We start from the raw sequence: 14,321 nt of genomic DNA on the forward strand, positions 1-14,321 counted from the left end.
AAACAACTTTTACTGCGTAGTGCGGTAGTGGCAGTGGCAGTGTCTGTTGTTGTTGTTGCTGCTGCCATTTACTTTTAGCCAGACTTTAATTATAATTGCCGGCTCTCCTTCTCTTCTCCCTCATTGCAGATCGATGATGCAGCCATTCAGGTGTACAAGGATGGGGACTATGGTGCCTATTTGGACCTGGAATCATCGCTGGCCGAACAGACCGAAGAGATCGAGGGCCTGAATGCCAGGTGAGTGCACAGTTCTCCCTCTCTCCCTCTCTGCCTCTCCCTTCCTCAGTGGAGCGTGTGTGTGGGATGATCGGTGGACACTAACGAATTGTCAACCCACATGTTGGTGGCCAGAGGCGGTCGACACCTGGCGCAATCAGTGCCACCGCAGCCACAGCAGCCACCCACAAAAATTTGTCAAAGAATTTTCACTTTTGCTAAGGCATCTGCTGCTGCTGCCGCCGCTGCTTACCTTGAACCCATTTTGGCTGCTCATTTTCCCACCCCCACGTTTTCGGGAAAGCCACAGAGCAGCATCTGGACGTTGAAATGTTGAACCAGTCCTCCTTTGGGTTACTGGGGCACCAGATCGTGGGTGGCTCTCTCTCTCTGTCGCTCCTGTCAGCCTTTCACCGAAATGCAACATATATTACACATACGACATGGCGGTCGGATCGCCTTCTTCTTGACCATATCCGACTCCCATCTAAGGGGGGGTGGTGGAAGGGGGGGGGGATTCGCTAATAAAGTTATTTGACTGTCGCTCGTACTCGTATTTGTGGCAGGCACACACAGGAAACGGACTCTCTGGCCTGCCTGGCAGTGCTCCAGACATTTGCATGCCACGACATGGCTACGTGCAACTTGTTGCTGCCGCAACTTGCAGTTAATTTGCATTTAATCCGCGCACAGAAGAGACAACGTACAACGTACAACGTACGAGTACGAGTATAAGCCATGGCTATGGGTACTGCCACATTTTTGATGTCGTTGTCGTTGCTGTTGTTGGACCTCTGCCTCCTCCAGTCGTTATACATATATATGTATATATTTTTTTGAGCGCTTTTTCTTCATAACTGGCATGCATATAAAGTACATTTCTCAACAAATACCCCTTGAGGTATTAGAAAAAGGATGTGCTCGACTAGGGAGAACATTTCCAAGGGAAATATCCAAAGATAATGGAATCTCTCATCTGTTTCAAGCATAAGAATTGCTTCTTCTAGTCGAGGTACCCACTAGTCGATCATTATGTGTACTTTTGATAGTTTTTTTTTATTATTATTTATTTATTTATTTATTTCGCGGCCAGAGCAGTGCCAGAGCAGTGCCAGAGCAGTGCCAGAGCAGTGCCAGAGCACCGTGTGCGAACGTGATGTCATGACAAAAGGCAGCAACATCAGCAGAAGGCAACAGGCGGCAGGCAGCAGGCAGCAGGGCAGGCGCTAAAGCAGAGCTCTGCCGCACAAAAGAAAAATGATGTACGCGATGGGGCACAAGTGTCAAAGTAGAAGAACACACAACAATACAGCAAGATGGCTTAAAGAAGACCAGGGCTCAAAGAAGAAGGCTTAAAGTCATAACCGTACCAGGGGCAAAGTCAATGTTCTGAAGTTGCTTAACCTCCAGGGAGGAGAGATGAGGCATGGGAAAGAGGCAGCCAGGCAGGCAACTGGCAGTCTATTTCTGACTTTCACTTCATCCACTCCAGCCATCAGTCATAAACCGGGAATAAGGTGGGGGCTCCTGGCATCCCCCCCCACCAGATGCTTTGAAATTATAACGTAAATGTCGCCGCGTCTGCGCAAATTGCAGCCACTTTGCAGCGTTTGAAGGGGCAGCCCATTTACGCGAGTCTGCGGTTGGCGCCAATGAGAGTGGTCTATAGGCCCAAGAGTGGTCTTGGGCCCGTCCTCTGGGCCACTAATCATGCTTATCGCATTAGTCATGGCAGCGTGCTTGCATGCAAATCATGTGCCTCATGCGCCGCATCAAAAATTCCTCAGACAAGAGACGAGAGACGAGAGAGAGAGGACAGAGACAGAGACAGAGACAGGTGTGGCTGCAGAAGAAACCTTTATTATTATTATGAATTCTTGTCTATATTCCGATTCCAAGTCCAAGTCCAGGGTGCCCAATGCCCAGTGCCCAGTGTGTGTGTGTTCTTCATAGTCCATTTTCAATTATCTGCTTTGTTGGTTATTATTTTTACGAGTATTATGAGGGGCGGCAGGGAGGCCAAGCAGCAAAGCAGCGGGTAATCAATGCTCTTAACTGGTCAATGAACCCTCCCTCTCCACCCAGCAGGCAGGCACTGCTGTTTGCCCCCCCACATAGTGTGCCCTGAGAAATTCAAACAATATTACAAATCAATGCAATATTAAAAATCTAATATCTGTTTATATATTTTATATTTTTGAACAGCCGCAAAAACTCTCTGGTGGTACGCACACAACTGAATGTGCGCGTGCATTCGATTATTGGTAAGAAATACGAATCAATTCACTAGGGAAAACCCTACTTAATAATGGGAAAAACTACTCCATCTTTGCAGAAAAACTACTTTCATCGGAGGGCAGCGACCTGCGACGTGCGTTATTCTCATTGAAGCAGGTGTTCCAGGAGGATAAGGATCTGGTGCATGCCTTTGTGGCCCTCGGCGGTCTCAATTGTCTGGTGCGCGTGGGCAATTGCGCAGATCAAAACTATCAGAATTATATACTGCGTGCCCTGGGACAGGTAAGAGAATCCCACAGATCGATGGTTCGGTGGATAGATCCCAGAGGATAATTATGTCATTTTGTTGTTGTTGTTGTTGTTTAGGTCATGCTCTATGTGGATGGAATGAACGGCGTGATGAAGCATGAGCCGACAATGCAATGGCTGTACTCATTGATTGCCTCCAATTACCGATCCGTGGTGAAGACGGCCCTCAAGCTGTTGCTGGTGTTTGTGGAATATGCCGAGTCCAATTGCTATGTGCTGGTCAGTGCCATACACGCGGTGGATGCCACACAGGGCACGTTGCCATGGTCGAATATAATGAGGTATACTTTTGGGCAGAAGACCATCGCAGATGGGGGGAGCCATTCATTCATTTGATTGAATATTTTGACCGTTTCCACAGACTGCTCAAGGACTATGACAATGCAGATGCCGAACTGGTGATCTATGCCACATCGTTGATCAACAAAACCCTCGCTGGACTGAACGATCAGGACACGTTCTACGACGAAAGCGATCTACTGGAGCAGCAGGGCATGGAGACGGTCATCCAGCGTTATATGTCCAAGCCGGGCACCGATCTGGATCTGCTCGATCAGCTGCAACTCTACGAGGCTGTACTCAAGTGGGTGGCAGCTCTACCCAAAGAATTATGCCCACAGATTGCTTATATATCCCCTAAACTCCCTTCCAGATTCGAAGATGGCGAATCTGATGGCCAGCGGCTGCCCCAAAACTCTATGCGCAAGACTCAGCGCTATCGTCCGGGCTCGAACACCACAGAGCGACGCAAATCGCGACGCCACAGCACCGACAACAGTCCTGCGCCCATCACCAAGGTCCTGGCCACAACCCTACTGCGTATGACGCCCACACAGGGAACCCTGGACGAGGATAGCTCGGGTTCCACCAACTCCACGGAGTTCAGTGGCGGCCTGTTCAACGAGAAGAAGCGTGAGAATCGAATAAGGATGTCCTGCAGCACTCAGAGAACTAATGCCCTCTTGGATTTTTACAGCACGCGATGGTGCGGGAGTCACGCCGGGCCTTAGGCGTCGTCGGGAGCGCGCAGAGCGGCACAAGAGCTTCCTCAAGGAGCAACAGGAGGCAGCGGCCAATGGGATATTTGCCGCCCTAGAGCAGCGCGAGGGTTTGGGTGAGTACGGTGCCGCAGGATAACGCAAAGGCTTCTCTGTACAGGCTGCTTACTAACTTTTGATTCTCTCTATCCCCCAACAAAAAACAAAAAACAAAAACAATGCTAATCCATGCTCCATTCATGTGTGTGTTTTTGTCCCGCTGTTGCCTCACCCGCTGATCCATATGCTAACCGGCCAAAAGGCCAAATCGTAACAGCCATTCCTGCCACCATACAAAGCGGCGACAGTCCGCCGCAGTCATTGCAGCACGAGCTGCCGCTGCAGCCGTGCAACAATAATATTAGCAGCAACAGCAACAATGACACGCCCAATAACAGCCTGCTGCTGAGTCCCAGCAAGCAGCTGCTAAGCGGCAGCCACAGCATCTCGATCATCAACAACAGCTTCGACAAGGCCAACAACAACAATAACACCAACAATCAGAACGAGTTCCTTACGAAAAAGAATCTCTTCCGCGAACGGAACGCCACTGTGATCAATGGGATCATGAAGAACATCCAGCAGACGGCGGACAGTGGCTACAAGAAGTACGAGAATGATGCGAATCGCCTGAATAACTACTACACGCAGATGAGTCAATCGCCCAAGCATCAGCTGCAGCAGCAGGATCCCGATGGAGTCCTGCTCAGTCCTAAGAAGTCGCTGAATGCGTCAGGATTTGATTTCACGCCCGTTCCGCTCAGCTCCACGCCGGTTAAGGGAGATATCCCACCAGAAGCAGAGCCACTGAGTCCCATACAGAAACCCATGGCATTGGCATCACCACCACCGCCACCGCCGCCGCCACCACCACCGCCACCCACCTGGTGGCATGCCCCCATTGGCAGCGTTGCGACCAGAACCCTAACCAGTACTAACCCCGCTGTGGATACCCCAACAGGTAGGGTGCCGTGTGTTGCATACTCTCGAGCGCTGCCAAGACATGTCCATCACTCCATCACACAGCAGCCGCTGCATACTTTTCTGTGTGACATACCCCTAGGGATAAGTGTGCTATTACTATACAATTGTTGTTCTCCCCCACACAGATCTGGACAGCGAGGGGAAGCAGCAACAGCAGCTGCTGCAGCTGCAGCTGAAGCGCGACCACACGGTCAAGGATCTGACACAGAAGCTAAGCAATCTGCCCACAAGTCCCACACAGGAGCCAGGCAATCGCTCTGCCATTGTCGGCGATATGTCCGGCCTTATATCGAAAGCCAAAGAGGGACTGGCCAAGAGCAAAAGCAAGGGGGAAATATCAAGGTGAGATTTAAAGGATTACATTGATCGGGATACTTCCCTCAAGTGAAAGCCTTGTTCTTCCTGGTACTTGTCCAAGTACGAAATCGTGTGACTTTTCGGTTTTGATAGAGGTAGCTCATGCTATGAGTATGCCACTACTTTTTCCCTGGAAGAAGATTGTATAGAGTCCATAACTGACTCAGAATCGAAGAGATTACATTTCTAGCGATATGAACCGGTCCTCGAAGAGTTTAGGTATATATTAATTTTGTGGTGACCCCCCCAATAAACGACTCTGTCTGTCCGTCGGGCCTTCCGTCTGTATGTCTTGTTTGACACCTAGTTCTTAGGGACTATAAAAGCTAGAGCAGACACTGTGATAGCCCCCGCCTAACCTGTGATATCACACTGAATCAAGTTTGTTTCAAAACTCCCCGCCCCACTCCTTTCCCACAAGGAACGAAAATCTGTGCCGTCCACAATTTGGAAACCGAAAACGCGGAATCATTGAGAATGACCAGAATGAATATCTATCAGGTTGCCGAATCTGGATCAGATAGGATCATTTTTGAAGCGAGAATGAACAAATCCATTTGCTGTGACTACGGAATTATTTCCACGCGCTTACTCATTCTCTCTCTTTCTCCCTCTGACTGTCTCTGTCTGTGCCATTATAAAATACATATATTGTATTGGTTACATACATCATAAGCTGACATCTGTACATCCCTAAATACGTGGTACCGGTTATACAAGTAGGGCAGCGGCCCTTGCCGCGTCTCTCAACGTTCCCGCTCGATACCTCTTAAACCGAATTAACGGTAAATCCGATTAGAAGCTCGTGCGATGATTGCGTACAGGTTGTATCTCGCGTACTTCTGATTTACGAGTATATATGGCGCCACGTTTACAGCCGCGATAAGAATTTAGGGCAAGAAATCCCCTGCATCGGGGGCAGCACGAGCAAAGATACGTATACGAGTAGTAGGGGTTTTTTAAGGGTTCGTTTGTTACTCATTGATAGAATCTTTTGGGGAACATAGAAATATGCTAACTAGATCTCCCATATCCCTATATCTTGCCTACGATGTGGCTGGGGGCTTTGTATCGGGTTTTACATCGAATCGAAGTAGCGTTGCCTTAAATGTCATTTTGCTGGAGTTTACAAAACAGCAAAGTCCTAGTAGGATTTGATTTATACTCCTGTCAATTACACAAAATAATAAACTGCTCAAAGCCGGACTGACGTAGCCAGAGAAAATTAAAATGGAACCGTTCAATTCTCGAACGATTCTGATGGAGGGCCTGAAAGAGAACGCCCAGAACATTCAAATCGAGCTACGAATGCTGCGCCAACGAGGGGTGCCGCACGCGGCTTTGGATTTAGAGACTCTGAGCCGTGTTGTTGAGCTGAATCGCCAGCTACTACATACCACAGAGTCCTTAACCCAGATTCTTCGGGAAATTGTCGATGAGGCCATGGATGTGGAGATTATTGGGGCTCAGATCGTGCTGGCTCTCGAGGTGTCCCGCATACAGGACGAAGTTATCGCCAATGATGCTTGAAGAAGTCGAGCTCTACGAAATGGGTGGAACCTTTGGCCAATCGTCCCCCCAATCGTCGACCTGGAGCGGGGCGTATTCCGCAAAATAGCTAATCTCAGAGTTCCCAATAAAAACCCATCGATAGTTAACAGTTAAAAACAGATTTATTGCAGGAACGGGGGAACTATAAACTATTGGCTCTAGCCATAGCTTATCCGTAGATGGGATTGTACTTCTCATACAGGGCAGTGTAGGCAGCCTTGGCGGCATCCACAGACAGTCCCTTGCGGCTCAGCCAGGCATCGTACTTGGCCGCACCCTCGGCATCGGCGGGCTTCTCAATGGCAATATCGCCCTCGTGGATCTGCTTGTAGAGGCCGTAGAACTCCAGGTACACCTCCGTTGGGGGCTTCTTGCTGAAGGCCTTGGTCTTCTCGAGAATTGCGTTGAACTGCAACACAGAAACAGAGTCAATCCTAATATTTGCGGATACGGGATCAATCCAAGAGACTTACATCCATTTCGTTCGAGTAATGCCGTGACAACTAATGATTAATTTCGTACAGCTCTCAACTTTTATACCACTCGAACATCGTGGCAGGAGCTCTTATCTATCGATAATGCAACCCGATAATGCGACGGCGGCAGCAACGTCGGCGGAGTCCATCGGGCAAATTTGTTTGATTAGATTTTTTTATGTGAGAGTTTCGTAAGAGTTCAATAATTCATCCAGTTGTGGGTTCTAGGTAAAAGTTTGGGTCTTTCCATATCTGCCTCTCGTCATCGGAGCTCTCGAAGAAAGTAGCCTGGCCTCTTCCTGCCTGGCCCCCGAGTCGCCTGATTCTATCGTTATCTTTCGGGACTATCTTGCTGCCGGGCACAAGGCGTGTCCCCCGATAAGGCCATTTATGGCCCACCTCCATCGACTGATAGCTGATAGTAACACTCAGTTCGCAAAATTTCGTATACTGCCATCATGATGACATAAAGGATTAACCTTTGATTATATCTCTCCCTCAAATAAATAGATCATCGAGTGTGGATCAGGAGCTGAAGAAGTCCGAGCCGAAGAAATCAGAGAACGAGCTGCACTGGGAGGAACTGGTGCGGAATATGACGCGACCCTTGAACCTCTGCGACCTGGACTTTACCGATCTTCACGATGACGATGAGAAGGATGTGCTGGCGCCACGTGGCCTGGGAGTCGGAATACCGCCACCACCGCCGCCGTTCGCAGGCGGTGGAGGCATACTGCCACCACCCATGATGCCACCAGCACCCAGCTTGATCCCTCCCCCCATGTTTGGGTATGGTGGGAGCCTCACCAACAGTGTGAATAGCTCCCTGAATGGATCCGTGAATGGGGATCTGGCTAATGGGAATAACACGATCAAGAAGAACAAGAAGACGGTAAGGGGATTGAAGTAAGGATCATCGAAAGGGCAATGGTTAAGATCGTGTCTTCTATCCGCAGGTCAAGCTCTTCTGGAAGGAAGTGCGCGAAGACTTGATACCCCAGGTGGTGGGTAAGACAATTTGGGATGAGTTGCCCAATGCCAATGTGGACACACAGAAGCTCGAGCATCTCTTTGAGTCCAGAGCCAAAGACTTGATGACCAAGGTGAGACCATAGATCTATCTGTGTACCTCTTTTCCTACCCCCATCGTATTGGTCAAAGGTTCTCGAACAAAAATCGAATTGAATATTCCCCTAGGATAAGTGTGATTAAATTAGTTATACATAAATAGTCTCTCACACTCTACCTATCGTTATAACCAATTGCGAATGATATTTGTACTCTTTTTTCCTCATAAATTTCTTATAAATGTCGAACGGAACGGATAAAAATCAACGTAAATGTTAAACGTGTGCCTAAAACTCCAATCACAATCACAAATCAAACAAATAATTTCTTTAAAACAATGTCTCTCTTTAGGAGGTGAGTGCCATGAAATGTTTTTTTTTTCGTTTTTAATACAAATCTCTTTCAATCTATATGTACATCTCACTCTTTCTATCGCTCACTCTGTCTTTGTCATGATTTGATGCCCATTTTGTTTTGTGTTTTGGTGTTGGTTTCCTATCACTCTTATACACGCACAAACACACACACACAGACTCTTATACACACAGTATAAGAACAGATCAGAACAGACTCCACTCCACTGCACTCTGTCTCAATCTCTCTATCTCTCTCTCTCTGTCTGTCGTTGACTCTTTGCACCATATTTTGTGTTGATCACTGAAGAATCCTTGTATGGAATAAAATAAAACTAACGCTCTTTTTGGGTGGATAATCTTTCAGAAACAACAAGAGCTAAACAAGAGCAAAGAGATCATTGTGCTCGATCACAAACGTTCCAATGCCATCAATATAGCAATCACCAAGCTGCCGCCACCGCGTGCCATTAAGGCGGCCATCCTGAAGATGGATGCCACCGTGGTGACTCGGGAGGGCATTGACAAGCTGCTGAATATGCTGCCCACCGATGAGGAGCGTGGCAAGATCCAAGAGGCACAGCTGGTTAATCCGGAGCTACCTTTGGGCAGTGCCGAGCAGTTCCTCTTGACGCTGGCCTCCATCTCCGAGCTGGGCTCACGTCTGAAGCTGTGGGCCTTCCGCCTGGACTTTGACAACAGCGAGGTAAGAATAGGCCATCAAATAATCTAGATTGATGAAAAGATAACGGAATTTCTTCATTTGCAGAAAGAAATTGCCGAACCACTGATGGATCTCAAGCAAGGCATTGAGATCTTGCGTCAGAATCGCACCTTCCGCAGCATTCTCTCTACCCTGCTGTCCGTGGGCATTTTCCTGAATGGGGCACCCGTCAAGGGCTTCCAGATTGAGTACCTGGCCAAGGTGCCAGAAGTGAAGGACACCGTCCACAAGCATTCGCTGCTGCACCATCTCTGTCACATGGTCATGGAGTCGAGCAGCGACACGAGTGATCTGTACTCGGAAATCGGTCCCATTACGCGTGCCTCCAAGGCTGACTTTACCGACCTGGCCCACAACCTCACGCAACTGGAGGCCGAGTGCAAGGCCTCCTGGGATCGCTTGAAAGTGATAGCCAAACACGACTGCCCGCCACCGCTGAAGCAGAAGCTCGTGGACTTTCTGGCCGATTGTGCGGAGCGCATAATCATCCTGCAGATCGTCCATCGGCGCGTGATGAATCGATACCGCAAGTTCCTTCTGTGGCTGGGCATGCCCCAGCACAGTGTGGCCGAGTCCAGGCCCAATGAGTTCTGCCGCACCCTGTCCGAGTTCGCTTTGGAGTACCGCACGACCAGGGAGCGAGTGCAGCAGCAGCTGGAGAAGAAGGCCAATCACCGCGAGCGCAATAAAACGCGTGGCAAGCTGATCATCGATATGGCCAAGTTCAAGACCAAAGAGGATGTGGCCGATGCAGAGTTGAAGTACGGTTTGAGGACCAATTTGGGCCAAGGATCCGTTTACTAATTGTCCTGTTCCTCGTTGCAGAACCCTTCTGGGCACACCCAGTGCAGATCAGGCGGATGGCACTCTCACCTGGCGACGTCGGCGCGCGGAGCAACTCCGCTCGCCCATTGCCCGCCAGAGCGAGGAGCAGTTCACCGATGGCGATGATGAGATACTCGAATCTCTGGTTAAGACCGCCACCAAGGCGCCGGGCACTCGGACCACACCCAGGGAGCGCAAGAGGACGCGCAATGCGGATCGCAAATCATGTGAGTCCATGTTTTCCGACTACATTTATTCCCAGAGCCTCTCCGAATACAGATTTATTGAAAAGGTGTTGGTCTATCTTTTCGACTTCCACACACACAGCGCGCTATATGTACTATAACCTTTAGCTGGACACCCACCTACACACACCTACACATGCACAGAGCACACGCCCACGAAAGAGGGTACAACCAGCGACACTTATAAATCTATACCAATCAATCAATCTATCAATCAATGAAAGCTAGTATTCTTTATAAATATTTAATCCCACATGAAATTCCAAATTCACGAAACTTTCCCCTTAATTTCCTGTATAATATCCCTTTTTTTTCGAACCTTTGGTTATTCCCACCCAACTGGAAGCTTTCGTTTTGCCAGCACACAGATCTGTTGCCTATATTGGGTTTTAATTTGTTTTTCATTTCGTTCTCTTACCATTAACGCACCATTTTATAAAAATATCCAAAATATATATTGACTATCGATCGAGAAGTGAAGCGCAGCCGCACGCGCGAAGGATTCACAGTTGAAAGAGCACCATCGCCATAGAAACCGTAACCGTTACCGTTAGCGTTTAACCGTAGCCGTAAACCGTAAACCGTAACCGTAACCGTTACCGAAAGAAACAGCCAACTGTTTTTTTAGGTCTTACCTTTTTGGTTAGTGAATTAAATACTGTGTTGAATTTTTCATTTTGTTTCCCTTTACGAATTTTCTTTGTTTACTTTTGTATTTTGTTTTTGGATCCAATTTTGGTGCATGCGAAAAAGAATGGATCCCATAAATGCTATAAATTTCCTGGGCATGATTGTAACAGACAGATATTCAGGCCTATAAAACGCATGTCTCGTATACCTAACATCTGCATGAAAGCCTCAACTTAAAATATATGAGAAAAAATGTTTACTTTACTGAATTTTGTACTGAAATAATATTCTAATAATTTATTGTATAATTTTTCAGTGCGTCGCACGCTTAAGAACGGTCTGACCGATGAGGAGAAACAACATGTGGCTGCCTTGATACAAACCTATTAGGATCTAGATCTGGAGAGATGTATATTTCCATAGAGAACCCAGTCCAACACCCCCCACCCCCCCAGTGATGTCACGAGTCGGGCTATGCGCGCAACAGACTGATATTGGCGATCTCGGACGAGCAGAGCAGCGAAAGCAAGCGAAACCCCCAGAAAAAACCCCTTTTATACGACACACCACATTATCAGCATCACAAAATAACGAAAATGTCCTTAAAAGAATGCGTTTTTTCATAGTGTTTTATCCTGTTATTAATATATAATTATTTTTTTTTTGCTTCGGCCAAGTATTATTAATTACACGTAATTAAAAAAAATCTGTATTGTAATGTTAGATTTTTTTTTTTCAAATTGCAAAAGAATTTCGATTTCGATCCCGATTTTTTAATATATACCAAAATGCCACAAAGTTTTTGTGGGCTACTTAAATTAACTTAAATTTAAAAAAAAATATGACTACCTTAACTACGGAATCAAATCAATAAATAAAGATATTTATTATAATACATAAATTATATTTAACGACGGAAGACTAAAAACCATTTGTACAGGGCTGCTGAACGTAGTCCAGGCAGAAGCCACGATTGTCTATGTCATTTGGGGCCTCTACACCATCCGTGTGGAAGTACAGCCGGAAGGGACGAACGCTGGCTGTAAGAAGGAGATTGAAAAGGGGATAATCGTGAATAAAATCCTGCACTTACATTGCACAGTCTTGGCCAACATGCCAGCCTCGGCGCTGAAGGTGCCACCACACACCCGATCCTCGCAGCCCGGCAGCGGGGGAATGCGATCCGCCGACCGAATGCAGCCAATGAGCAGCCAGTCGCTCACACAGCCATTGGCCCCACCGCCGCCCACCATGGTGGCCACCGGATTGTTGGAATTGCCCGACAGGGTGAAGGCCCTCGAGCGATTATTCTCCAGGTCCGGGCAGGTGTTGTACTGAATGCCGCAGAAGTTGCGCTCGTTGCGAATGCAGATGCTGTAGTCCTGATTGGAGAGCTGCCTGCCACCCACCGTGTTGTAGTTGAAGCTTCGCACGCGACCGCTAATGGCCGTGTAATACTGCAGACAGCCCTGATCCGCTCGGCTGATGCTGCCGCAGTGGATTTGCGTGACGCGGATGCGCCAGAGGCGCGGAAAACTTCCGCTAGTGATCACAGATAAGACAATCGGATTGCTCTGGCCAAGACCTGCATCGATGTACACTGCCCGATCATGAAATTGACATTGAGATGGTTACGAGATGGGAGCAGGAGACTAGAGGAGGTATTCAGACTCACTGTGGTCTGCCGTTGAGCTGCCACAAATGGTGGGCGTCGGACTTCCGCCCGATATCAGCAGTTGATCTTGATTGCACAAATGATTGGCGGCCTCGGGCGGAGCTATGGAAAACATATCCAGATCCAAGCGCAGCTGACAGATGTCCGGATGAAGTTTCTGAACCGTCACCTGGCAACTGCCAGTGCCATCATACACATCCGGATGATTGGGGTTCACAAAGTACGTTGAGTTCTCGCGTATCACGCCCCCGCAGGTCTGAAGAACTATGGAAAAAACATGGTAAACGATTTTTGGGGGGAACTCCAGTCTGGAGCGTATAATTGATTGTCTAAAAACTTACATATGCAACAGACGCCATAGCCACCGCCACAGGGACCCGCTGGTATGCCATTCCTGAGAATACAATCCTTACTGGGAATACAGTTGCCCTGCTCTCCAGAGGGCGCCGAACAGCTGCCGGGCCCAATGGGCACCAGAGCAAATATGGGCAAAACTACAGAGGAACGAAGGAACACAAATGAGCACACACACTCTATTTCGGAGGAGATGATTCCCAACCCAACCTACACTTGGACTCGCGGAAACGGGGACCCGGCGACAGCCATTTGCTGCCGAAGAATAGATCCCGCCAGGTGTTTGTCTGCGGATGTGTTGGCACCTTACAGGTGGCCAGGACAAGGAGACAACAAGACGCCACCGCGAGTTGCAAGTGCCGGGTGCCCATGATGATGATGATAATCCAGTGAACTGCACGCGTTGCTCTTTGGCGCTGTTATGGCAGGCAGCCCTTGCGGAGCCCACGCTTTATTTCACTTGGCATGGCAAAAAGTTTAATGACCGCAATTTGTTCGACGCTTTTCGCTTTTTAGTTTGTGACAAACCCATCCCATCGCCCGAATTTAGCTAAATATTAATTACAATAACAAAACGCAATCGTCGAAACAATTAGATGCGCCACCAGCAGCAACATTGCCACCGAGTGGGAGTGGGAATGGGAATTGGGGATTGGGGAAGTAGCAATCGCATCTGTGTGCTCTCGCTTTTCACGCTTTTCAGGCTTTTCGTCAGCTCTTTCTCTGTTCGGTTTCCTGTTGCGAATCTTTTTTCCACACCTCTGTGCCGCCCATTAAATGTGTGGCAACTCCACAACCCCCAACCCGAAATGCGAGCAGTGAAAAGTGCTGAATAATTTACGTTTATTCACAGCATAACAGAAAGCAGCGGCAATCACAAACAAATGAAGATAGACGTACTATATACACACATTAGCAATCGGGATATTTATGGTTTCACCTCCCCGCCTCACCTCATCAGAAACCGATTTTGACGTCATTGCTTCACGAACCACTAATTGGATTACACAGTTCCCCCAGCAATTGGGTCAATGTCAATTGAATTGCTTAATTCAATTAGGTTTTGGTTTTTCCTAATGTATGTATCTTGTATCTGCATCTGAATTTGAAATTGAAAATTTCCATCGTTTATCACCAGAAACTGACCTTCGCAATGGAATTTGCTCAGCTTTTCTACCGGAAGGGAGTGGTGAACCGTCCACAGAACATTGATAAGCTTTTAGTTTGCCTGAACAGGTAGTAACAAGTGTTATATGGCCCAAGCGTTTCAAGGTCTG

General features: G+C 48.0%; 3 protein-coding genes across 9 annotated transcripts in view; 1 reads left to right on the forward strand and 2 right to left on the reverse strand.

Annotated features, from left to right (window-relative positions):
• Fhos (Formin homology 2 domain containing) overlaps positions 1-11,684 on the forward strand; it is a 57,212-nt gene extending 45,528 nt beyond the window's left edge. For 2 of the 7 annotated variants that reach the window (XR_001453386.2, XR_001453387.2), the window contains 16 exons: positions 130-239; positions 2,424-2,482; positions 2,554-2,738; positions 2,823-3,046; positions 3,127-3,348; positions 3,418-3,677; positions 3,742-3,879; positions 4,065-4,763; positions 4,912-5,128; positions 7,681-8,062; positions 8,127-8,273; positions 8,959-9,297; positions 9,361-10,076; positions 10,141-10,367; positions 10,862-11,027; positions 11,332-11,684. Coding sequence is in view for 5 of the 7 variants with exons in the window: in XM_015188658.2 (XP_015044144.2) it covers positions 130-239; positions 2,424-2,482; positions 2,554-2,738; positions 2,823-3,046; positions 3,127-3,348; positions 3,418-3,677; positions 3,742-3,879; positions 4,065-4,763; positions 4,912-5,128; positions 7,681-8,062; positions 8,127-8,273; positions 8,959-9,297; positions 9,361-10,076; positions 10,141-10,367; positions 11,332-11,405 (3,999 nt within the window). In the remaining 2 variants the exon portion in view is untranslated. Of the gene's footprint in view, positions 1-129; positions 240-2,423; positions 2,483-2,553; positions 2,739-2,822; positions 3,047-3,126; positions 3,349-3,417; positions 3,678-3,741; positions 3,880-4,064; positions 4,764-4,911; positions 5,129-7,680; positions 8,063-8,126; positions 8,275-8,956; positions 9,298-9,360; positions 10,077-10,140; positions 10,368-10,467; positions 10,509-10,861; positions 11,028-11,331 lie in introns of those variants that run through there. The other 5 variants (XM_015188658.2, XM_001353053.4, XM_015188659.2 and 2 more) reach the window with 4 other exon arrangements.
• Positions 6,798-7,274, reverse strand: Acbp5 (Acyl-CoA binding protein 5). Its single transcript, XM_001353054.3, has 2 exons — positions 7,168-7,274; positions 6,798-7,103 (listed from the first exon to the last, which is right to left on the reverse strand). Exons 1-2 carry the CDS (start codon positions 7,171-7,173, stop codon positions 6,864-6,866), a joined length of 246 nt encoding a protein of 81 aa, XP_001353090.1. The 5' UTR covers positions 7,174-7,274; the 3' UTR covers positions 6,798-6,863.
• A 43-nt stretch (positions 11,685-11,727) lies between the features above and the next one.
• Positions 11,728-13,546, reverse strand: LOC4812709 (uncharacterized). Its single transcript, XM_001353052.4, has 5 exons — positions 13,259-13,546; positions 13,032-13,184; positions 12,691-12,954; positions 12,109-12,615; positions 11,728-12,055 (listed from the first exon to the last, which is right to left on the reverse strand). The coding sequence occupies exons 1-5, from the start codon at positions 13,413-13,415 to the stop codon at positions 11,937-11,939; spliced, it is 1,200 nt and encodes a 399-aa protein (XP_001353088.2). The 5' UTR covers positions 13,416-13,546; the 3' UTR covers positions 11,728-11,936.
• Between the last annotated feature and the right edge of the window lie 775 nt (positions 13,547-14,321).

The sequence above is a fragment of the Drosophila pseudoobscura genome, chromosome X (assembly GCF_009870125.1).
Source record: "Drosophila pseudoobscura strain MV-25-SWS-2005 chromosome X, UCI_Dpse_MV25, whole genome shotgun sequence".
NCBI lineage: Eukaryota > Metazoa > Arthropoda > Insecta > Diptera > Drosophilidae > Drosophila > Drosophila pseudoobscura.